General features: G+C 40.3%; 1 protein-coding gene and 1 long non-coding RNA gene across 2 annotated transcripts; one reads left to right on the forward strand and one right to left on the reverse strand.

Annotated features, from left to right (window-relative positions):
• Positions 1-801: 801 nt before the first annotated feature.
• LOC125226267 lies at positions 802-6269 on the forward strand. The gene is made up of 2 exons (XR_007177061.1): positions 802-3381; positions 4124-6269. It is a non-coding gene; the product is annotated as an uncharacterized LOC125226267 (long non-coding RNA).
• Positions 5697-22925, reverse strand: LOC125226258 (DDB1- and CUL4-associated factor 8). Its single transcript, XM_048130188.1, has 13 exons — positions 22801-22925; positions 22583-22717; positions 22136-22505; positions 19992-20197; positions 19499-19604; positions 16961-17028; positions 16378-16553; positions 15784-15962; positions 13966-14143; positions 8938-9077; positions 7641-7839; positions 6999-7118; positions 5697-6539 (listed from the first exon to the last, which is right to left on the reverse strand). The coding sequence occupies exons 2-13, from the start codon at positions 22698-22700 to the stop codon at positions 6372-6374; spliced, it is 2028 nt and encodes a 675-aa protein (XP_047986145.1). The 5' UTR covers positions 22701-22717; positions 22801-22925; the 3' UTR covers positions 5697-6371.
• Between the last annotated feature and the right edge of the window lie 1570 nt (positions 22926-24495).

Below are 24495 nucleotides of genomic sequence, written 5' to 3' on the forward strand. Positions count from 1 at the left end.
ATATTACAGTACAATTTTTGCGAAAAAGACGGTTTTTAAATACGTGTCTCAAACATGGCAGGCGGATGGTCCAATCAAATTGGGTCATATTTCAAGTTGTTTTGAAGTTGAAGGTGTTGAACCTTTACTGAATGCCGTCCTTGTTTAGTGACGAATGGTTCGTGCAAGTATGAGGAAGCTAGATATAGTTTTAGACGGTTTTATTTATATATTTAGGTATATCGTCGCACGGGGTCCGGGAGCCGGTCCCTGCCACTTAACAGCTTGTTTTTCCCAGAGTCCGGCTCCCGGCGCCTGCCACTTAACGGAATGTTTTATAAAATGACCGCGCCACTTCTCCCCTGTGCAACTTGTAGCTCTGCCACCTGAGGGGTTAATGATGAATTTCTGTTGAAAAAAAAGATTGTAATTCATCGGTCCGAATTGCGGATACTAATTTTTTCATGTTTTAGTAGATATAGTTAAATGTAAAATTATTTATTTTACCTGCACACACTTGAGTATTTTTATGCTCGTTAATTTTAATTTTACAATAAAATATTTGAAATATAGTGCTTATAATTATTAATATAAAACTTTTTAAAAATATTATTTGATACAAAATCATACTTGATTGATTTGGAACAATGCGTTTTATCGGACCGACATCCGACACTATCGGGAAGCGTTTATCGGGTGTAGGATGTCGGTCCGACACCCGATATCGGATCGGATAATGTGAAAACGGCCTTACCCTAACCCACTTTTTGCTAGTAGAAAATAATTCTGCTCTTGTAATATTATACTATACGCCATGATAATGGCAATTTTTTTTGAATACCACGTCGGTGGCAAACAAGCATACGATCGGCCTGATGGAAAGTGGTCACCGTAACCTATGGACGCCTGCAACTCAAGGGGTGTCACATGCGCGTTACCGACCTATTATCTTTTCATACAAACGTAGTCCCCATTTTTCTCTCTGTATTGATATTATCGATCCCATCAAAAACATTTTCATGTTAAATATTGCCAAGACGAAACCATCTCGAATCAAAAAGTTATCAGATCTTATGGAGCGCCGCTTCCAACTCTATCTTCATAAACCGGCCAAGTGCGAGTTAAATTCACGTTTCAAGGGTTCCGTACAATAAAATAAAATATATTTCTTTCGTTCAGTCATTACTGCTAACACCCACAAATGGTCTTAAATGCCTTACACTTCTGAAAGCGCTTAAGACCATTGTGCAAATTATCGATATTTTGAACAATTTAAAAAAAACGATACTTTTTATATGTAAAAGTTAATTTATAAATGTAATTTTCAAACGCGCTTACCTACACAATTTCAAGAGATTTGGTAACACCTTGCAGTGGCAGTTAGTGAAATTCGTAACGTATTAAGTCCGATTTACGCTTGACTGTAGAGTTCTAATAATTTTCCTGTCATCTATAGGTTAAGGGCTATCTCGTCTCATTTGATATAATGTACTTAACACAACATAACCCAAAAAACTTTTAATTTTTCATTTTCACTTTTCTTCCCAAACTTCACCCCAAAAGTGACCCCTAGGATACAAGTGCGTAAAAAAGGAAGTTCGAAACGAGTGGCGATAAATTAAAACACGACCGAAGGGAGTGTTTTAAATAGACACGAGTTAGGCCAAGCCACATATTTTGACTAAGGTGTAAGCATTTCGTTAAGAGATTGGTTCTATAGTAAAAGGGGTTGGTTCCTTGGTAAGGCTAAGATGGGACAAGCTGGAATGAAGAATCTAAAAAAATGAGTACGGCCTGGTAAATAGGAGTAGAAATGGAACTATAGTTATTTGTGCAACAGGAGAGCAAAGTTGATATTTGCATAGAGTGACAAATTTAAGTCCCGAAGAAGTGAAAGAATCTATAATAGAATCGCGGGCGCAGCGAGTGGTTCTAATTTAGAATCTTGAGCGTAGTGAGGGACTCAAAAGTCACGAAATGTAAATAACTTTCGTGTCGCACATACAACTTTTCGCTTCAGCAGGGCAAACAAGAAAAAATGTACCTAATGCGTATACGGAAAGTAAAGCAATTTATTACGAACAAATTGGATCCGGGTTCCAAGGTATGTGTCTCTGTATAGTTATTTTCAGTGAGTAAATAGCTATTTTGCTCACTGGTTTCTCGCAGCAAAGTACGCCCTTAACAGCTGCTCATGTATTTTTTTTAAACATAGCAACACTTACTTTTCTCAACAAAAGTGACTCAATAGTCGCCACATGCAAAAAGGTTTACATAGACGGTGGCACCCTTATTATTTTCTATTCTTTTTTATCAGGCTCTAATAAGTATCTAAAGTTCTAAACCATCATTTCTTAGTGTGAAAAATAATATACATACATTAAAGATTTCTACATATAAACCAGAGCTGTCACTATGCCCCAATGTTTAACATTTTCCTATGTTTTGATTATTGTACAAAATAGAAGCGAAATTTTGGTGGAAAGGTTCTCGTTCAATTATTTTCATACTAACTGTTATAATAATAATTCGGAAATAACATTATCATTATATAAAAGATCAACGTAGGGACAAATGTAATATCAAAATATTTTCAATAACGTATATTACGAATGAAGGGAGGAAAATGAGGACGTTTGTACCAAAAAGCAATTTCGTCAGGGTCGTTCTCTTTCGTCATAAGGGTTCAGTTTTTCTTCAGAGTGTAGAGCCGGCGTAGCCGAATGGCAATCGTCGACGCCAGACGCCGACAAGAAATGCAGTCTGGCTCTGTCACGCCAATACGCAAGAGCGATAGAAATAGATAGCTACGAAACAGATATTATCGTGAGCGTTTGTGCATTTGGCAACGTAGCCTGAACCCAAAAAGTAAGCGTGAAGGGTTGTACTTCACTTGTGCTCCTAAAAATTGAATTGCACGTTTTTTTTATTACGAGTGGATCTCCCAGAGTGTGTAAAGTTTCTTTTTATCTTTCCTACTGGAGAAACTAACAGTTAAATTTCATTTATAACCGCCGAAACAAGTTTGTCACTCAAAAGGCGCGAATTTAAAATGTTCTATGGATGATAAACAACCGTACAATCTTATTATTATAGGTTAATAATAAGATTGTACGGAACCTTTGGTGGGCAAGTCCAACTCGGACTTCGATTTTTTGTTGCGAGCGGCTTACAGCGAAGATAGTCGACAATCATGAACAAATTTTCAAAAAAACACGAGTAATCAAACAATTTGTTTAATTTTATTGCAATTATCTAGTATAAATAAGGGGATTTACACACGAACACTTGTCATGACACTTTCAGAAGGAAATTTACAATAAATCGTTCTACAAACCTATCAATTACATATCACAATAACCTAGAGGGATCCAGCTATACTTTGGATTGGAACGATTTAAGGTGTGATACTATACAGCACGACCACGGATGATTTTATTAATTCTGTTGCGGTACAAATTCACAAAAAAATGTACTCTTTTTGTACCTACGTTTAAAAAAAATGTACCTTTATGGTTTTGGAGTTTCGACATAGGGGCCGTGGTCGTGCTATAGGTAGGTACTCCCTGGCACGACCAAACTATATTTAATGAGTTTTTAAATTTCTGTTGCAGTACAAATTCACGAAACTTACCTTTTTAAAAAAATACCCGCATGTTTTCGGAGTTTTGTCATGGGTTGTGGTCGTGCTAGATAAGTACTTCCTGGCACGACCACACTATATTTATGTTTAATTTGATGGTCAAATGAATGTTAAACAAATGTTTAGAAATTGTACTTTGTAAATTACTTCAAAAACTTAGTGGTCGTGCCAGGTAGTACCTAACCTAGCACGACCACAACCCATGTCGAAACTCCGAAACCATGCGGGTTTTTTAAAAAAAAAGGTAAGTACAAAAAAGTACATTTTTTTTCGTGAATTTGTACCACAACAGAAATTTAAAAAATCTTTAAATATAGTGTGGTCGTGCCAGGGAGTACCTACCTAGCACGACCACGGCCCCTATGACGAAACTCCGAAACCATAAAGGTACATTTTATTAAACGTAAGTACAAAAAAGTACATTTTTTTTCGTGAATTTGTACCGCAACAGAATTAGTAAAATCATCCGTGGTCGTGCTGTATAGTATCACACGATTTAAGATAGCTGCGCCCTTAATCCCCGTCGCTCACCAAAGCCGATGCTATGTTGTTTCGTTTGTAGGCCGCGTAACACACCTGCCAAACACCGCAATCTTAGTGTCATCAAAACCTATGGTTCAGTTCAGACTTAGAGCCTCGAGTTCGGAATCCTGCCACTTTTATATGGTGAAATTTTTACAACCCGCCATATTTCGCGATGAGACATTTTGAATATCTATTGATATGGTATCAATCCCAAAATCGCGAAATCCATAATCGCATAATCCATTCCATAAAACTCAGCGGCACCCAGGGTTCGACACGGTGTTGAAAATTTAAATATTGCTAGGCATCAGCAGGAATGTATGAAACAGCCATATTTTTTCACGATATTGGCATTGTACCGATAATAAAAGCACTTCAGCGGTAAGAGAATGCGACTTTCCATCTGGAGCCGCGGCACAAAACCGGGTTAACGTAGGAAGATGATGAGGAAAATTGATGTCCGTTGGATTATTGAAGTATTCTGTACAGTCGAATACAGTTACATCTACACGAACAAAAATATCTGAACACGTTTTTATGCTCGTGTCAGATCATACGAGTAGCAAAATTCTCTCCAGACTCCAATAAGGATCACTCGGTAGAAAAAGTAGACATTAAATTCGTTAATAGCAATAACCATCTCTATTCAATTTTAAATTTAAGACCTCAAGGTCGTTTTGGTCGTGTTGTAATACATAGATCACTCTCTAAAGAGTCGCGGAAGTGTTTAGACCCTTGAATTGCTATATCCCGTTTCTGAAAATGAATTTATGTTATAGTTACATAATATCATAATTAATTATCCCTCTCCTAACCCTCAGCTTGTCTCATGTAACATACGTTTTGAAACTTTTGAAGTACGCATAAAAATCATGAACAAGTTTGACGGTTTTAATTATATTGGATGAACAATTGAATATCCACGCGCTGCTCCGTCATGCAATCAGGACACAACTAACTAGTAACTATATCGGTGTCTTGCTCGTACAGTCAGCTGCAGAGAAAAGTGGACGCCCCTGCATACAAATTTGTATGCAAGGGGGTCTACTTTTCTCTGCAGCTGACTGTACACCGCCCGGATTAGTGACCAAACACATATACAAACAAGTATGTACAGTATAAACACACGCGTACCACGGGTTAACTTTCAACTATGTACAGTTTGTTTATAGTGACTCGTTAAAGTGTTTCGAACTTTCGAAGCCTCTCATCACGTTCCTTCTTCAAGTGTACATAGGATCTATCCTAAGTAGAGTTTATTATTTACATGGAGCTCCAAGCAGTTGCTTGGCAGAACAAATCGGCTGATATCACACGACAGCTTCAGATATCCTAAAGGGGACGACTGACTAACACTTCGTCGGACAATAACGAATTGTCATTTATGCGGTGCTGATACTTTTTGCTTTTTACTGACAGGCCAATATCATCCGGTGAACTAAATACAAAATCGTTTATAGTATACGTACTTGGTAGACTACATCGGTAGTTTATTCCAAAGGTGTAACGAATTGTGAATCAGACGGTGGTTACCTTATAGACCTTATAGTCCAATCAAATATAATTTAATCGACCCCGATAATAAATAATGTACAAATATACATATTTCTTAGTACCTATATGACGATGAACAGCAAAAATAATATTGAAAATTACATATTTTAATCATACATGGTATTAAACCATGACGTCAGGTTAATGACGCTTTAAGCAATGTGACCATTAAAAAATAACGCAAACAATACTCTAACAAATGAACATGTATAACTTATATACGTAACAGAATCTTTAACATTTTTAGACCGACCTTCGTCAATTATAATCATAACAAATGATAGTTTAATATAATTAACATAATGCTAATATTGAATGGGCTACTGAACGGCTATCCAACTACAGATATCATCTCTCACAAACGATCATCACTCCGTACAGTTAGCGAAACGGTTCAGTTTGAATCCCTCCATAGCGACTAAGCAATACATGCCAATTAAATTCGCGCGCTGTACGCACACAGAGACAGTGTGTTATGTAAGGCTGATAGTCCACTATCATATGTTTGTCATAGAAATATGACCATAGGCAACATGCCGTCCTCTTTCTTCACATTGGAGAAAATGGGCTACAGACCTATGATCATATTTGTATGATAAACATATGATAATGGAGTATCGGGCTAAGGCGACGTTGCCGAGATATCTGGCGAGGCCGAGCAGCCCGTGCACTAGAAGGCGGTGCAGACGTTGCCGTCGAACTCGATGTTGCCGCCGTAGGGCGGCGCGCGGTCCTCGTCGGTGAAGAGGCGGTTCTCGCCGCGCCACGCGTTATAGAGTGTAGGTAAAAAATCACTGAACAGCGGACTCCTCTGGGTAGTACTGTTTTCGCGGACTATCTGTAATATAAAATTATAAATTACGATCATATTATCCCGAATCGAGGGTCGTTTTGAGAAGTAGATAGGGCCGTACCGTTATCGTTCGAAAAACCGTTATTTTGAACCGGTGGTCAGGGCAATACTTCAATAAAATTTTCGTTAAATCAACCGATTTAGAACAATAAAAACTGGTTAGTACCTATGTGAGCGATATGAAAGGAAAAGATAAATAAATTTGGGTAATGTCATCTTAAGGGCTACATTTTAAGCATAAACTTCATGTCGTTTGAATAATAATGACTCAAATAAATTTCTATGAATTGAAGTTTAAAGCGTGGCGTCCAAGTCACTTTCTGAGTTTAAGAGCAAGTAAAATTAATAGATAGTAAAATTGAACTGCTGAAGTAAAAAACGAGGTACATCAATTGAAGTTATTCATTTGAATCTTTCATTCAACTACTTATGTCTATTGGTTACCTTCTCCAGGCCCTTGTAGCTGGGGTCCTCCTGGCTGGACGGGATCCAGATCTTCACGTCTTTATCCAGTCCGCTGCTGGCCAGCACGGGGCTACGCGGGTGAGTTTCTATGCAGTTCACCTGGAATTTGTGTAAGTTCGACATTAGACTTTTACACACATACCTAGTATTCAATGTTGGAAACGTCCTTATTGCACTTGAAGCAAAAGTACCTTTTTGTGTTGAAGTCATATAGATAGAATAGATAGATAGAATACTCTTTATTGGCACACCTCAGCAAGAGATACAGAAAAAAGATACAGCGGAGACAAAACAAATGATTATAAATAGAGGCAGACAACAGGCGGTCTATTACGGGCGGAGGAGTATATTTTTAAAAGAGCTTATATTGTGTTGAAGAAGCGAGCGTCAGTTGTCTTTGGTGGTCAGAGATCACTTACCACGCTACCGACGTCGCCCTCCATCCATTGCACGATGGCCTCGCTCTCTTCCCAGATTTAAATATGGCTGCAGTCCGACCCCGACACCACGTACTGGCTGTTGGGACCGAAAAACGCAACTCCCTTGAAGGTCGCGTTAATCCGGTAGCCACTGTGTTTAACTTGTCTTGAAGACTTTGGTCATAAGGGAACCGATCCTTACCACGCCGCCGACGTCTCCCTCCATCCACTGCACGATGGCCTCGCTCTCCTTCTCCCAGATGTAGATATGGCTGCAGTCCGACCCCGACACCACGTACTGGCTCTTGGGACCGAAGAACGCGACGCCCTTAAAGGTCGCGCTGTTGCGGTGCCCGCTGTACTTGTGCGTGTAGCCGTTGGTTTCTTTGTTGGGGTTGTCTCTGGAAAATCGACGGCCGCTTGTTATTTGGAGGTCATGTGTAAAAGAAACGAGTTTTTATATCTACACTAAAAAATCGTGGGTTTAGCATGGGTCGTAGTAGTGTGGTAGCCAAAATTTCGTAACCGGCTACAAAATGGGAATCAAGATTCCCGGTACGTGTTGGACCAGAGTAGTCCCATTTGGTAACTAGGTTTTGTAACTGGCTACAAAATGGGAATCAAGATTCCCGGTTTGTAGCCGGTTACGTATTGAGACAAAGTGGTACAGTTTGGTAACTAAGTTTTGTAACTGGCTACAGAACGGGAATACAAAATTCCCTGTTTGGAGCTGGTTACGTATTAGGCTTGAGTTGTCGATCGGAGTTTCTACAAAATCGAAGCTAGGACGGTGTACATACGGACAGATGGACATAGCGAAACTATAATAGTTCCTAATCAACCTAGTTGACTACGGAACCCTGAAAAATTACTCAATGTCAGCAATATTCCAATAAATCAATTATTCATGACGGCAAAAAATCCCATTTTTAACCAGTTACAATACGGGATATTTTTTCCCGTTTGAAAGCTGGTTACCAACCATGGCTACGAATCGGTAATGATTTAATCTCATTTTGTAACCAGTTACAACACGGGATTCTTTTTCCCGTTTCGAAGCCGGTTATTTATTACCAAACGTGGTTACAAATTGGCAATGGGAAAGTCCCAATTTGAAACTAGTTACGAATTGTGATTTTTTCCCCTTCTGAAGCTGGTTACCAATTTTTAGTTACGAAATGATACTAAAGGAAATCGTGGTGGTTCACCGTTAGTGCGTTTTCACATTATCCGATCCGATATCGGATGTAGGACCGATATCTCATATATTTACGCCGTCATCTTTGATTTTTGCCTTTGAAAAGTTTGAAATCCTTCCTACACGCCACGTCGCATTCGACGGGTGGCGGCTACAAAATAAGTCGCACTGTCACAATCACTTCTCAATATTATTATTATGATACTCACTTATCGAATATAGCAAACATTTATAAACATTTATTAACAAAAACACATACAAAAAATACAACAAAAACCTCAGACATCATAAATTCACTTACTTATCGTACACATCTCGTATGCTGTCGAAAAGGTAGATGTCTTCGTCGTTATAGGAGCCGAGTATTTCGCTGCCGTCGTGGTTGTAAATCGCGCATGTCAGATGCATCATGTTGTATTTGAACTTCTTCTTGCCGTCTGTCTGTTAACAAATATATCCACATAAAGTCATTATTATACAAGGATTTCGAATCTTTTTTAGGAACAGATATTCACAATTGTGAATATCTAAGTCGCTCCGTCGTTCCGATTATATTTGATGGCGTGGCGACTGTATAATAACTGTATAAGATAAAAAGTGTACATACTTTTTTTGTAGAGAATTTTCTGAAGATTACTTGTGTCTTAGAACATTTTTTGCTACGTGGCACAGTTTAAGAGGTATTCACGAAAAACTAAAAAAGGGACCTTTACACCCCCCTCCACCCGTTATCTCCACTCCACCCCCGAGTACTTTGAGTATGTGGATTAAGACACCATTCCCTACAATTATACCAAAATTCGCTTATACACGAATTATTTCCGATGAGATAGGCTTCGTTGAGTGTGCTAATAAAAAAATAGTAGGTATGGTTTTTCTATGTTTCATACGGATTTATGATACCATAATCAAAGGTTACACGGGTGCCCGCCAGCTACGTTTATATGATAACGCGGACCGCGCTGAAGTGCAAACATACATGTCATTATTATTAATAGTTGTTGATTCATTAATCATTAAGCACTTTGATTAACTCTCATATTTCTGTGAATACTTTATACAGTGTGGAAAAATGTAATGGGCCCTGACTGGAAACTATGAAAAGTACCTAAGGTCAATGCGGATAAGTCAGATAAGTGGTTGCGTGCCATTTGGCCAGCTCAAGCAATGATCAGTGTTTATTGAGAGTTCATAAGTTTACCACTAATCGCTTGCTAATCGTGAGTAGCAAGTAGCAATAGAATGAACTCGCAAAATTGACTGTGACAATGAGTAAAAAGGCCAGAGACACTTATCCTCGTATCGGTTGCTTGTCTCGTCCGAAAATGGAACCAACTACAAATTCTAAAAATACTTATTATATTCGATTATCCGGATCATGTTTTGACATAGTTATAGTTTTTGCTTTATAACGGACCAAGAATTGATCTTCCCTAATACCTTAAACCTATCTAACGGCACATTAAACTTATCAGTTAGATGTGTATTGTTCTATTACAATAACACTTTGGACTGACGACATCGGTGGACCTTAGTCCATTGCAATAAGGTTTACGAATTATCAAGTAGTTGTTATTATATCGGCAGACTATACAGACGACTAAAATCATCTATTATATATCTCTTTTACTCATATTACGACTATGCAAGTGTGAAAGAGAAGTTTTAAGACTTCAGTCGTTAATTTGGCGTGTTGATAATATAACAATGTGAAGTCGACAATGGTATTTTAGCAGGTAGAAACAGAAACTATTATGGTATTTAAATGGTATTTTTAAGAATTGGCTAATTAAGTAATGACCCTTATGCTTGATCAGGTAGTTATAGAAGGGAAAGTATGCCTACAAGTCATATTTAAATTTGATGTTGAAGTGAAAGGCAGTAAGTTATTGAAACTGTAATTATGAGATCACAAAGCAAAGTCTCAGAATATTTTAAACAATTTAATGAAAATGTGCAAATACAGTACAATTGTTTATTTTGTGGTAAAGTGTACACGGTCAAAAATGTTATTCAGTTTGCGCAGCATTTAGTGAAGTTTTGTCAAAACTGCCCTATTGAAATTAAGTCGAGAGTAAGAAAATGTCACGAAAAGCCGCAGCTAAAGTAGAATATTTGACATATTCGGACAGCAAAACGGCAGAGGTAAGTGATGATTCGTTTTTTTACTGCAAAAACATTACATTGTTGTAGTTTTTGTTTGCAAACGTAATAATTAACAACTTGTTAGTTTCCTAACGGTCACGATAATCACATGATTTATTTCTCTTTAACAATCTCATCTCATGATAATTATTTTATGTATAACGATTTCTAGCATATTTATTATCAACCATAATAGTTCACTAACTCTCCTTGAAACATCAGTCTCTAAAAAGTACGGTTTTATTTTTCTATTTGCTTTTTATTACAATAAAAAGTTGTTTTCGGTTTGCTCACATGAGATTTGTTTTACTATATTTATTATTAAATTAAATTCGCATCTTAACACAATTATAAATGAAACATATGAAGATCTCAAAGAATAAATAACCTTCTTTTCCATAGTCCCTGAAAAGTAAATTTGAGAGAAAGACGGTGTTATTTATCTGTTTGCTTTTTATTACATTAAAAAGTAATTTCCGGTTTGCTCACGGTCAACCTAACACGCTCCACCTCGCTTCGCTCGTCGTCGCACCTAACTGGACTCTGTCACATGAGATTTGTGTTACTATACTTTTATTATACATTAAATTCGCGCCTTAACACAGTATCTATAAATATGGGACTTCATTTTTGTATACAATATTAATACTATCCATAGTAATACATCGAACTAAAGACAATTATGCTCAGCAAGTTTATGACTTAAAATTGTATGAAAATAAAAAACATATTTAAAGTCACACACAGGTCGAACGCGATTAATTAACATTATTTTTACATTTTTTCCCAACGTTTCGGCCAGGTTGCACTGGCCGTACAATGTTATAACAATGTATACAATGTTATGTAAATGTGAGTGTGCACAGGAAAACGTCCCACTTTGTCGATTGCTATAAAGCCGCTTTGTCAGTTTATTCATATAAAGATACAAGTAAATCTCGCCTTAATGGTAACCGACAAAGTGGGACGTTTTACTAAACACACTCACAAATAATGCTCTGACAATTAAAAAGATGACAATAGTTTATAGGCCTCCAGAATGTAACCCGGTCCGGGTCAGATACTTCTATTCCCGAGTGTCATATCTACTTTATTACGGTAATAAAACATTATTAATGTTTCAGGAAACGATGCGCAGGTATTTAGAAGAACAAAACAAGAGAACGATGCCCGAAGATATGAAGATATTCAATTTGTAATTTGCCGTCACTGCTGCACACACCCAATCCCTCGAATAATTTGTGAATTTGAATATATTGTTTTAAATGTAATGTGTAATTTAAGTTTACTTCTTCAGTGATTCAAAATGATAGGCAGCGTACGAGGGGTTAAACTTAAATGAGGTAATTTTGTCGGTTATACTGTTATATATAGTATTATGCAATTCATTAAATCAATCAATTATAATTTACTATTCATTTGATATTATTGACAAAACTGTCCCAGCCAGGGGGTGTCCTGGCTAGCTGTATAACGGAACCTTAACCTTACCTAACATTCCTACCACACTAGATGATCTCTATAGCATTAGGCACTCACCTCATGGTCTTGGAAGGAATTAGGACAGTAAGACCGTTTTCACATTAACCGATCCTAATATGTCGGATGTCGGATTTCAATGGAAAAAATCCAAGATGGCGCCTGTAATGTATGAGATATCGGTCCGACATCCGATATCGGATCGCATAATGTGAAAACGCAGTGAAGGTCCCTCGCTCGCGCGGCGTGCCTCGTGTCGTACACCCTGACGAAGCGGTCCCGGCCCGCTACGCACAGGAAGCGGGGCTCCAGTGTCCAGACACTGTATACCGGTTACTCTAATATCACAGCACTAGCTTATCTCTATAACAGTAAGCACTCACCTCGTGGTCTTGGAAGGAGTTAGGGCAGTAGAGATCTCTCGCTCGCGCGGCGTGCCTCGTGTCGTACACCCTGACGAAGCGGTCCCGGCCCGCTACGCACAGGAAGCGGGGCTCCAGTGTCCAGACACTGTATACCGGTTACTCTAATATCACAGCACTAGCTTATCTCTATAGCAGTAGGCACTCACCTCGTGGTATTGGAAGGAGTTAGGACAGTAGAGATCTCTCGCTCGCGCGGCGTGCCTCGTGTCGTACACCCTGACGAAGCGGTCCCGGCCCGCTACGCATAGGAAGCGGTGCTCCAGAGTGTCCAGACACTGTATACCGGTTACTCTAATATCACAGCACTAGCTTATCTCTATAGCAGTAGGCACTCACCTCGTGGTCTTGGAAGGAGTTAGGGCAGTAGAGATCTCTCGCTCGCGCGGCGTGCCTCGTGTCGTACACCCTGACGAAGCGGTCCCGGCCCGCTACGCACAGGAAGCGGGGCTCCAGTGTCCAGACACTGTATACCGGTTACTCTAATATCACAGCACTAGCTTATCTCTATAGCAGTAGGCACTCACCTCGTGGTCTTGGAAGGAGTTAGGGCAGTAGAGATCTCTCGCTCGCGCGGCGTGCCTCGTGTCGTACACCCTGAGGAAGCGGTCCCAGTCCGCTACGCATAGGAAGCGGGGCTCCAGTGTCCAGACACTGTATACCGGTTACTCTAATATCACAGCACTAGCTTATCTCTATAGCAGTAGGCACTCACCTCGTGGTCTTGGAAGGAGTTAGGGCAGTAGAGATCTCTCGCTCGCGCGGCGTGCCTCGTGTCGTACACCCTGAGGAAGCGGTCCCAGTCCACTACGCATAGGAAGCGGTGCTCCAGAGTGTCCAGACACTGTATACCGGTTACTCTAATATCACAGCACTAGCTTATCTCTATAGCAGTAGGCACTCACCTCGTGGTCTTGGAAGGAGTTAGGGCAGTAGAGATCTCTCGCTCGCGCGGCGTGCCTCGTGTCGTACACCCTGAGGAAGCGGTCCCAGTCCACTACGCATAGGAAGCGGTGCTCCAGAGTGTCCAGACACTGTATACCGGTTACTCTAATATCACAGCACTAGCTTATCTCTATAGCAGTAAGCACTCACCTCGTGGTCTTGGAAGGAGTTAGGGCAGTAGAGATCTCTCGCTCGCGCGGCGTGCCTCGTGTCGTACACCCTAACGAAGCGGTCCCGGCCCGCTACGCACAGGAAGCGGGGCTCCAGTGTCAAGACACTGTATACCGGTTACTCTAATATCACAGCACTAGCTTATCTCTATAGCAGTAGGCACTCACCTCGTGGTCTTGGAAGGAGTTAGGGCAGTAGAGGTCCCTCGCTCGCGCGGCGTGCCTCGTATCATATACTCTGACGAAGCGGTCCCGGCCCGCTACGCACAGCAGGTGGGGCTCCAGGGGGTGTCCTGACACACTGTAGAGGGGAATCGACGAGCCGGACTCTTTCACATGGAACAGCCTGTAAAAATTACATTATATAAATTAATAAATTACTCTTGTTAATCTCTTTTATAGCTCGATCGGGAGGGACGTAAAATGTTAAAAACGAAGATGTTAATTCACGACAGCAGCAAACTGGAGTGAAAACTCAGATTAAATCTCTTAGAATCAATGTTTATAGCACACTTTGTGAAGAAAATATTATTATTATTTGTTAATGCACAGGCAGCTTAAAGCTGATACGTGCACGTCAATGTCCTAATGCACTTGTGTTTTGTCCATTCAGTAAATATTTGTCGAATATATGCGAAATAATTCCTAAATAATAATTGTGTGAGCGAGAGAGACGTACTTGAAGGACCACGCCGTCCTCGCCGCCCGACACGACGAGGTGCGGCGCGTGCGCGCTCACGTGCAGCTTGTGCGCGGCGCGCGAGTGCGACGCGAGCCTACTACACATGTGGCTCGGGTGTGAGCGAGAGAGACGTACTTGTTGGCCTGCTCGGCGCGCACGTCGCACTGAAGGACCACGCCGTCCTCGCCGCCCGACACGACGAGGTGCGGCGCGTGCGCGCTCACGTGCAGCTTGTGCGCGGCGCGCGAGTGCGACGCGAGCCTACTACACATGTGGCTCGGGTGTGAGCGAGAGAGACGTACTTGTTGGCCTGCTCGGCGCGCACGTCGCACTGAAGGACCACGCCGTCCTCGCCGCCCGACACGACGAGGTGCGGCGCGTGCGCGCTCACGTGCAGCTTGTGCGCGGCGCGCGAGTGCGACGCGAGCCTACTACACATGTGGCTCGGGTGTGAGCGAGAGAGACGTACTTGTTGGCCTGCTCGGCGCGCACGTCGCACTGAAGGACCACGCCGTCCTCGCCGCCCGACACGACGAGGTGCGGCGCGTGCGCGCTCACGTGCAGCTTGTGCGCGGCGCGCGAGTGCGACGCGAGCCTACTACACATGTGGCTCGGGTGTGAGCGAGAGAGACGTACTTGTTGGCCTGCTCGGCGCGCACGTCGCACTGAAGGACCACGCCGTCCTCGCCGCCCGACACGACGAGGTGCGGCGCGTGCGCGCTCACGTGCAGCTTGTGCGCGGCGCGCGAGTGCGACGCGAGCCTACTACACATGTGGCTCGGGTGTGAGCGAGAGAGACGTACTTGTTGGCCTGCTCGGCGCGCACGTCGCACTGAAGGACCACGCCGTCCTCGCCGCCCGACACGACGAGGTGCGGCGCGTGCGCGCTCACGTGCAGCTTGTGCGCGGCGCGCGAGTGCGACGCGAGCCTACTACACATGTGGCTCGGGTGTGAGCGAGAGAGACGTACTTGTTGGCCTGCTCGGCGCGCACGTCGCACTGAAGGACCACGCCGTCCTCGCCGCCCGACACGACGAGGTGCGGCGCGTGCGCGCTCACGTGCAGCTTGTGCGCGGCGCGCGAGTGCGACGCGAGCCTACTACACATGTGGCTCGGGTGTGAGCGAGAGAGACGTACTTGTTGGCCTGCTCGGCGCGCACGTCGCACTGAAGGACCACGCCGTCCTCGCCGCCCGACACGACGAGGTGCGGCGCGTGCGCGCTCACGTGCAGCTTGTGCGCGGCGCGCGAGTGCGACGCGAGCCTACTACACATGTGGCTCGGGTGTGAGCGAGAGAGACGTACTTGTTGGCCTGCTCGGCGCGCACGTCGCACTGAAGGACCACGCCGTCCTCGCCGCCCGACACGACGAGGTGCGGCGCGTGCGCGCTCACGTGCAGCTTGTGCGCGGCGCGCGAGTGCGACGCGAGACGCCGCCGCGACACCGTGGCGCCGCCGCTCGGTGGGCATTGCAGGAGGCGGACCTGTGGGGAGACATAATGTTAATTTTAAGTTTTCAGAACTCTGAATAGTTATACTGTTAGTGCGATTTCACATTATCCGATCCGATATCGGATGTCGGACCGATATCCCATACATTACAGGCGCCATCTTAATATTGTAGGTATTCACTGAATACAAAATGTTTCGTTCCAAAACCATTGTTATAAACGGCAAAAAATATAATTCACCAAAGAAAAAAACTTCTTCGGCTTCATCATTAATAAAAAAATATTTCATAAAATACTTTGATATGTTCCCCATTTGAATATATAGATGGCAACACCATCTTTCTTACTATTGGATGTTGGACTCCCACACACCTGAGACTAGTAGTAGTTGTGTTTAAATTGCCCCGTATGCCCGGGGTACGGGGTATAACTCTCTACGATCGCGTACCTGACCGTCCCTGGCACATGTGACGATGTTGAGCTGGCTCCGAGCGTTGAGGTGCAGGAACTTGCTCTGGAAGACGTTGGACTTGTGTCCAGTCTTGATGGTCTGCAGCGCGGCCTGCCGCGCCCAGTCCCACACCACCACGTTAGTGTCGTCCGACCCCGACGCTAGTAGTTGTCCTGTTTAATAAAACTAATATAACAAGTGTCACATACTAGATGATTATTGGGTTGCTGTCCCAATTTTTTTTCCGAACGCGCTCGTATCGTGGTTGCATGAACATTTTGTCTAATTTATAACTTTGGCGAAAAGAGTGGCTTTGAAGAGTTAGATTTTGTCTTATAAAAAATAATATCTTAAACATACGAAAATTGATTCTAAAAAGATCAAACCATTATTTTGCTATACCTAACTATAGACTACAGTCACATGACTCATGAGAGTCATGAGTCTACCAAATATATCAGTAGACATTTACGACTAAGTAATGGCTGTTGGAAAATAAAAATTATCTATCAAATATCCGATTGAGAATGATTTAAATTTAACACCATCTAAAATTCTAAAGTATAAACACAAATCTTACCTTCAGGATGAAAATTTATAGAATTAACACAGCCTTTATGCTTGTTGAGGTGGTGCAGCTTTTGCAGCCTGTAATCACAACAAATATTCATAAATATTACTTACACTAATCTCTTATGGACTAAGAGCCCAGAGCCGCCAGACCTTCCTCATTTTTTTTTTTTTTACTACGTCGGTGGCAAACAAGTATACGGCCCGCCTGATGTAAAGCGGTCACCGTAACCTATGGACGCCTGCAGGCTGCAACTCAAACAGTGTCACATGGAACTCAAGGATGAAACTTTGGGATAATGTAGAGTTCGTATCGACGTTTAATGTCTGCATATTACCTAGTTCGGCCTGTCGGCCATTTTTTTGCCATGAGGTTTTTTTTTAAATGCACTTACTTTCCTTACATTTCAAAAGCTAATTTTTATACACGTGTTAGAAAATACTGTTAGGAATTGATAATCATAATTTCCTAACCATTTGCGCCGGCCGTAGCTTGAGAAATTAGCGTAAGTTAGAGAGACGTTCAAGCGTCTGGTAAAAGTTACGGCCTGCGGAAATGGTCTGGAAATCTACGAATACGAAGCTCACAAAAATCCTACTCAGAACACCCAGACAGCAACTGCGCAAAATAGTAGGATTAATGAGAGGACACGACACACTGAACAAACACCTCAATAACATAGGTATAACCGATAGCCCCATGTGCAGAGCGTGCATGGAAGCAGAAGAAACCACCAAACACTTTCTTCTAGAATGTAAACAGGTAGAAGTATATAGGAACAAGTACCTACAGTACCGGTCAAAAATTTAAGTTCACTCCTTGTTTTCAGTACAATAGGCTACTAGACTCGTATCGAATTTAGCACATCAAGTTGTTTTCTGTAGTATTTGACTTAAGAAATCAATATTTATAGCTTGCGGGCATTAAAAGTGCGTGATGACTGCGTATTTTTAATTAAAGATGTGTGTATGTTTTTTTTAAATTATGGACTCCGAAAACGGTGTTGGCCAATGGAGTGACGTCACATAATTCAGATCAACTATGGAAATTAGAGGTAGTAATCTGATCTCCATAGAAGCAACCTCTATTGTATTAAAATTCATAGTTCTTGACGGGTGTGACAATGTGAAATATTTTTTCTAAATATACTGACGTCATGTCATAGATATTCTATAGATTAATATGGCTAATGTTGTTTTTGCCTGATCACGTAAAAGTAAACTTTAAATAATTTTTTTGCGGGTTTTTAAGTCGTAATAAAATATGGTACTATTTTTTTTTCGTTTAATTAGACAGTAATTAATAATATAAGACATACTTTGAAAAAGGGTCAAGTAGCCTATTGACTGCTTTAGAGAGATAGTTTTTTGTAGTTCAGACGTCAAAATTTGTTTCGTAAACAATTTATATTTTTTTAACATCTGTTTCCCTCAAATCTTATAGGCTAAATAATTATTTGGCCTATATTATCTGGCTAAAACTGTGTTTCGTGTAAAGATGTGTCTCAATTAGTGGCAAAGGCAAGGCCATAAATATAACTAGCATTTTGCCGTCATGTTTATTAGATTTTAGTGAAAGAAAGGTACGTGAATTGTGTCTAACTAGTAAAACAAATCTCCACAAAACAATAAATATAAGTTGAAAACATATTTCGACTACCAAACCGAAGATAATTATCGTACAAAAGTACTCATTTGTACCGAAATCAAAGGGTGAACTCAAACTTTTGACCGGTACTGTAGGAACGCCGAACACACTAAAAGAGGTATTTAGCAACCTGAAAACACTGCTAGGATTTGTAGAGGAGCTGGGGTGGCTAGAGTAGTGCTACCTCGTCAAATTCACGCAAAATAGGCACAATAGTTGTCGACTTGCGGAAAATGCCCAACAAAACTAACTAACTAACTAACTAATGGTCTGGAAATGATGATTATCAAATCCTTAGTCTTTTCTATTACATATATAAAAAATCAGCCTTGAGAATTTAAGGAAAGTTAGTGTTTTAAAAAAAAAACCTTATAGCAAAAAATGGCTGACGGGCCGAACTAGGTAATATGCAGACATTAAACGTCAATACGAACTCTACATTGTCCCAAAGTTTCATCCTTGAGAAAATGAGGAAGGTCTGGCGGCTCTGGACTCTTAGTCCATTATAGTCCCACAGCAAATTGATTGTTGCCAACATCATGCCATGTCATTGCATACCTCCAGCAACATTTTGAGATGAGAGCATTTTGCTATTTTATACATATGTTCATTGATTGTCTGTGAGCTTATATAAGTAAATAACTATTGTTCCATTAACCTTTCAGGACCCTATGTCAAAAAATCAACACTAAATTTTAAATGATGAAAAAATTAATTAAGGTGTCATATAAATTTTCAAGCAGCCTACTCAGGGAGCCAGCAGAACTCGAAAGGTTGAAAAGTAATATGAAAGGGCACCAAAACAATCTCATTTGACTTATTTAGTACAACTGTCAAAAAACTTATTTCGGTTGGAATACTTGGTACAATTTATATGCAAAATATGTCATTTAAGGATACCTATATACAGCATGCAGAGAGCCGTAGAACCTCTTTTCGAACATGACATCCTCCTTAGTTGTTTTTCCACTGGGCAGTGTTAGGCCCATTTCTCGATTTAGAATTTCTGAAAATAGATTATGTTTTTAAATGACCAGAGCAAATAAAATAAAATAAAAAGTTGTTTAGTCAGACTAACATTGGTTTCAAAACTGCAAATTACTAGAGTATTTTAAATAAAGTATGGTGTAAATATTTAAATAACTGCAAAAGTTAATAAGGTAAGTAGGTATGTACTTGTGTACCTAAGTGGTATACACTGTGTTATTAATATTATTATTTATTATGGTAAGATTGGTTCATGTTGTTTTTTCATTGCTGATAATTTATACAAGATCATAAAATTTAAATATCATACCTACTGTAAAAATGCAAGCCAGATCTCAAGACAGTATTTTAATTTTGGTACTAACTCAAGACAATGTTACAAGTATAATTAGGTTAACTTTCTTACCTTTCAATATAAAATAACTATGCTTGGGCCTAGCCTTGGACATAACACTGTCGGTCTTAGCCTTGTCCTCTTGGTCAATATCAGCAGTTCTTTGCCACATATGCCCATCGTCACTGTCCGAGTCGTCAGAATTGATAAGATTTAGCTCATTGCTAGACTGCCCATAACTTGACTCATTGGAAGAACTGTTGTTGCTGTGGCTGGAACTGTGGGCACAGTATGTATATGTAACGATTATCAATCACATCTCCTATTTACAAATGAATTAAACTTCTGCAACTCAGGTAGGGTTTTTAAAATCTTTTCATTGGTCTTTTTTTTGAGTAAATAGAAGAATATCAAGTTTTTAACTCAAAATTAATACTCATCAACTCAACATTAGTAAGATACCCATAAAACAGGAATAACATTAAAGTTAGTGTCAAGTGTCCGACAGCACATTTCATAACAAATCATATTAACAGGGAGAACAGAGGTAAGGAGGAAAATCTGTTGAAGTAGAACAGTCGCAAAAATGACCGACTGAGACCTAATTGCAGTTACAAATCTCTCCGCTTGGAGCGCATGTCTTGCTCAATGATCAGCGACATGACATGTCATGTCGCTGATCATTCTTGCCGCTTCTTCTTGTCGCTTCTATGGAGATCAGATTACTACCTCTAATTTCCATAGTTGATCTGAATTATGTGACGTCACTCCATTGGCCAACACCGTTTTCGGAGTCCATAATTTAAAAAAAACATACACACATCTTTAATTAAAAATACGCAGTCATCACGCACTTTTAATGCCCGCAAGCTATAAATATTGATTTCTTAAGTCAAATACTACAGAAAACAATAACTTGATGTGCTAAATTCGATACGAGTCTAGTAGCCTATTGTACTGAAAACAAGGAGTGAACTTAAATTTTTGACCGGTACTGTAGGTACTTGTTCCTATATACTTCTACCTGTTTACATTCTAGAAGAAAGTGTTTGGTGGTTTCTTCTGCTTCCATGCACGCTCTGCACATGGGGCTATCGGTTATACCTATGTTATTGAGGTGTTTGTTCAGTGTGTCGTGTCCTCTCATTAATCCTACTATTTTGCGCAGTTGCTGTCTGGGTGTTCTGAGTAGGATTTTTGTGAGCTTCGTATTCGTAGATTTCCAGACCATTTCCGCAGGCCGTAACTTTTACCAGACGCTTGAACGTCTCTCTAACTTGCGCTAATTTCTCAAGCTACGGCCGGCGCAAATGGTTAGGAAATTATGATTATCAATTCCTAACAGTATTTTCTAACACGTATATAAAAATTAGCAATGTGTAATGTCATGACATTACACATTCTTTTCTCTAGGCTGATTTCGTCGGACTGAACAAGTAAAGACGTAGTCCCGTGGTAGTGCACTGGCTTCGTATGCAGATGTTCTCAGGTTCGACTTGACAGCAATCTTTTTGTTTTAGATTTTTTTTTATATTTTAATTTTCTTTTTGTGTATTTTAATTGTGTTCAGTTATTGTTTTATTTATACAAATGTCAACTTAAGCTCCTTTACATTGTTTGCCCCATCTTAGGATTCTTAGGCAATGTTGTAAGTCTTGCGAATGAAATTTCGAAAAGTTGTAACAAAACAAAATATATTTTGATATTAAAAAAATAAAATAATTAAGGAAAAAAAATATTAGTAGAAAAAAATAAAAAAGCCCTCATCAGGATTTGAACCCGGGACCTCTTGCTCCGTAGGCGGGGTCACTACCGAGAAGGCTAAGAGATTGTCAAACCTTTATGTGACTGCGATTGCAGCGCCACCTATCTTTTCTTTTATATCTACACTTCTGAAACTTAAAGCTTTCGCTCCTCACCTCTAATCTCCATACATATTAAGATGTTATAAAGGGCATACTACAGTTATTGAACCAATATTTTTTTTAATAACTGGATATGAGTTAGAGTTAAGACACCGGTTTCTAAGAGAAATTAATTGTAAATGACCTAAAGAACCTTCCTTTTAAGGTAATGGAAATCAATAAAAACACATTGTAGAGAAGGGGTAAAATGAAGTTCCCGGTTAATCAAAGGGGTTACAGCACTGGAAATTTAGGAACCACTGCCATAAAGTAACTTCCTAAATAAAAAAGGCTAATACTGTTACAACTTACGGGCTTCTAGACACCTCCGAAAATGCGCCTAAGGATCTTTCCAAATCCACACTCTCTCCATCTGAATTGTTAGACAACCTCCTTGACACAGGAGGGCTTTCTTCTGTAGATAAATCATCAGAATCTCTTGAATTATCACTGTCGGAGTCTCTTTCGGGGGTTTTTCTTTTTCTATAACACCTCCCAAGCCTTGGGCGCCGTATGTTTAGAACGATCCCATGGATGCTGCTCGAGGGCGCCGCGTTAACCACCACGTTTGAGGGCCCTTCTAAAGGCTCGGGGGCTCGCTCCTCGCTGCTAGTGCTCTCTGATTTATCTGCGGACACCCCACTGTCCACATTTTCCTCCTTCACGACCTTACTCGACGAAGCTATGGAACGTAAATACGTAACTTAATAGTGTCATTGCGACTGACGTTGCGTTTTAAATGATTGTTTAGATAATCACCTGATCCATTGGAGCTATCCTGTGAACTTCCGTCGTTAAGTTTCAGCTTTTTTCCACCCATAACAGGACTGAGAGGAGATTCCTTTACCTCGTCATCGCTCAAAGAGTTATCATCCATTGTAGTTTCGATAGCAACTACGAATAACGAATAGAAGTATTATTTTTAACAAATTACCTATCAAACTATCTACGAATAATTACAAACTAAGTATAATTACATTACTACAGTAGTGAACTAGGAAAATCACTAATCAGTACAATGGAGATTTTTTTATTTTTTTTTTAGATTTTTCTGACAGACGATCGGATGGAAGAACGGGAAGAACACGGTGTTTGCTTTTTTTGACGTCAACTTAAACATTTTTCAGATTTAACCTATGGCATGTTTTTGAATGTCCGGACCACAAACTACTAAGAAGATACGTCCGGACGTATTGATGAGTGTGCCTTAAGCTTTATTTTAATTAATATTATTTTATGAACGCAACATATTTTATGACACAACACGAGAAAATGTTACCAGCCTTTAAAAATTATACAATTTAATATTTTTGGTCAAATCCTTCAGTACATCCATGGATTCTAATTGACTCAAGTTAAATTATGTTGCATTGGAAATATTTTAACCTGTGCTACTTTAAAGTAGTTACACTACTATGTAATTATATAGGTAAATTAAAACCAAAATAAATTACACATATGAAAGAAAAAGCGACCAAGGTTGCCTGAGACTATCGAACTATCGTGACAGATGCCTGTTTCCGCTCGGCTACCCAGGTCACAGTTGCGGAGGTCGAAATTATCTCTCGTATGTGTTATCTACTATACAAGGATTAGTAGCGCCCTTTGATCACCTCTAGGGTAGAACGGTATGGTTCTTCAGTACATCGGCAGTTGGGTCAAAAATGGTTCTTGACACAGACTACTAAGATAGTAGTGGTGCCTAACCAACGTAAGTAGATATAGACGGAAAAGCAAACCTTGTTACTAAAAAAGGCGGTAAATTTTAAGAATGTAGGTGTGAAGGTCGATCATTTATAACCTGCATTTATCATAATTATTAGTAGCTTGTTGCTACTCTACAGATCTTATTGCATTGCATTGCATACGGCATGTGCTCAAAAATGTGGTATCAAAGTATCAACCTACAAAAAAACGGGGAACTGAGTGCGAAGCTGTGAACAATCTGCGAAGCGGCTTCGGATCGTGATTCACGTCTGGGAGTGTTTATAGGCTGGCGTCCACTAGGCTCGCAGAGTTGAATCTCATTAATTCGCCCACTGCGTTTACTATATATTATAGGGATTATCCATAAATTACGTCACACGTTAAGGGGGTGGGAGGGGGTCGACGAAGTGTGACAATGTGTGACAAGGGGGAGGGAGGGGTCCTAAATTTCGTGACGTCACATTTCAAAGTCTATCATAATCTAAGGGTTAAAACACGAACTATAAACTTTCTTTATGAAAACCTCATAAACATACCTATATATATGTATATACAAATACAGAATGTTCGGTAACCGGATGAAAATCCAAAAGTAGGCGATAGTCTAGGCCATTTAGAACATTCTTATGTCTTGGACAAAATTTGATTCATCTTTTTTAAGGTTTTTTTAAACTTCTCGGTGAAAACTCCAAAATTTCAGACTAAATCGATAAGCGTACTCTTGTTACTGTAGATAGTTGTTTTGGTTTTATTTCGTATTGTAAAATGTCTATCGTATACCATAAAATAAATTAGACATATCTGTGTCTAAGGAAAATTAAACTACAGCAATTTGAAAATTGAATAACATAAAAAATTATTTGGGCGATTACTTTCTTAGGTCGAAAAAAAACTAAAATTTGTCTAAGCCATGTATAGCTAAAAATGTTGTAAATGGCCTAGAATATCACCTATTCTCGACTTTG

This window comes from Leguminivora glycinivorella, chromosome 1 (genome assembly GCF_023078275.1).
Source record: "Leguminivora glycinivorella isolate SPB_JAAS2020 chromosome 1, LegGlyc_1.1, whole genome shotgun sequence".
In the NCBI taxonomy this organism is placed as follows: Eukaryota; Metazoa; Arthropoda; class Insecta; order Lepidoptera; family Tortricidae; genus Leguminivora; species Leguminivora glycinivorella.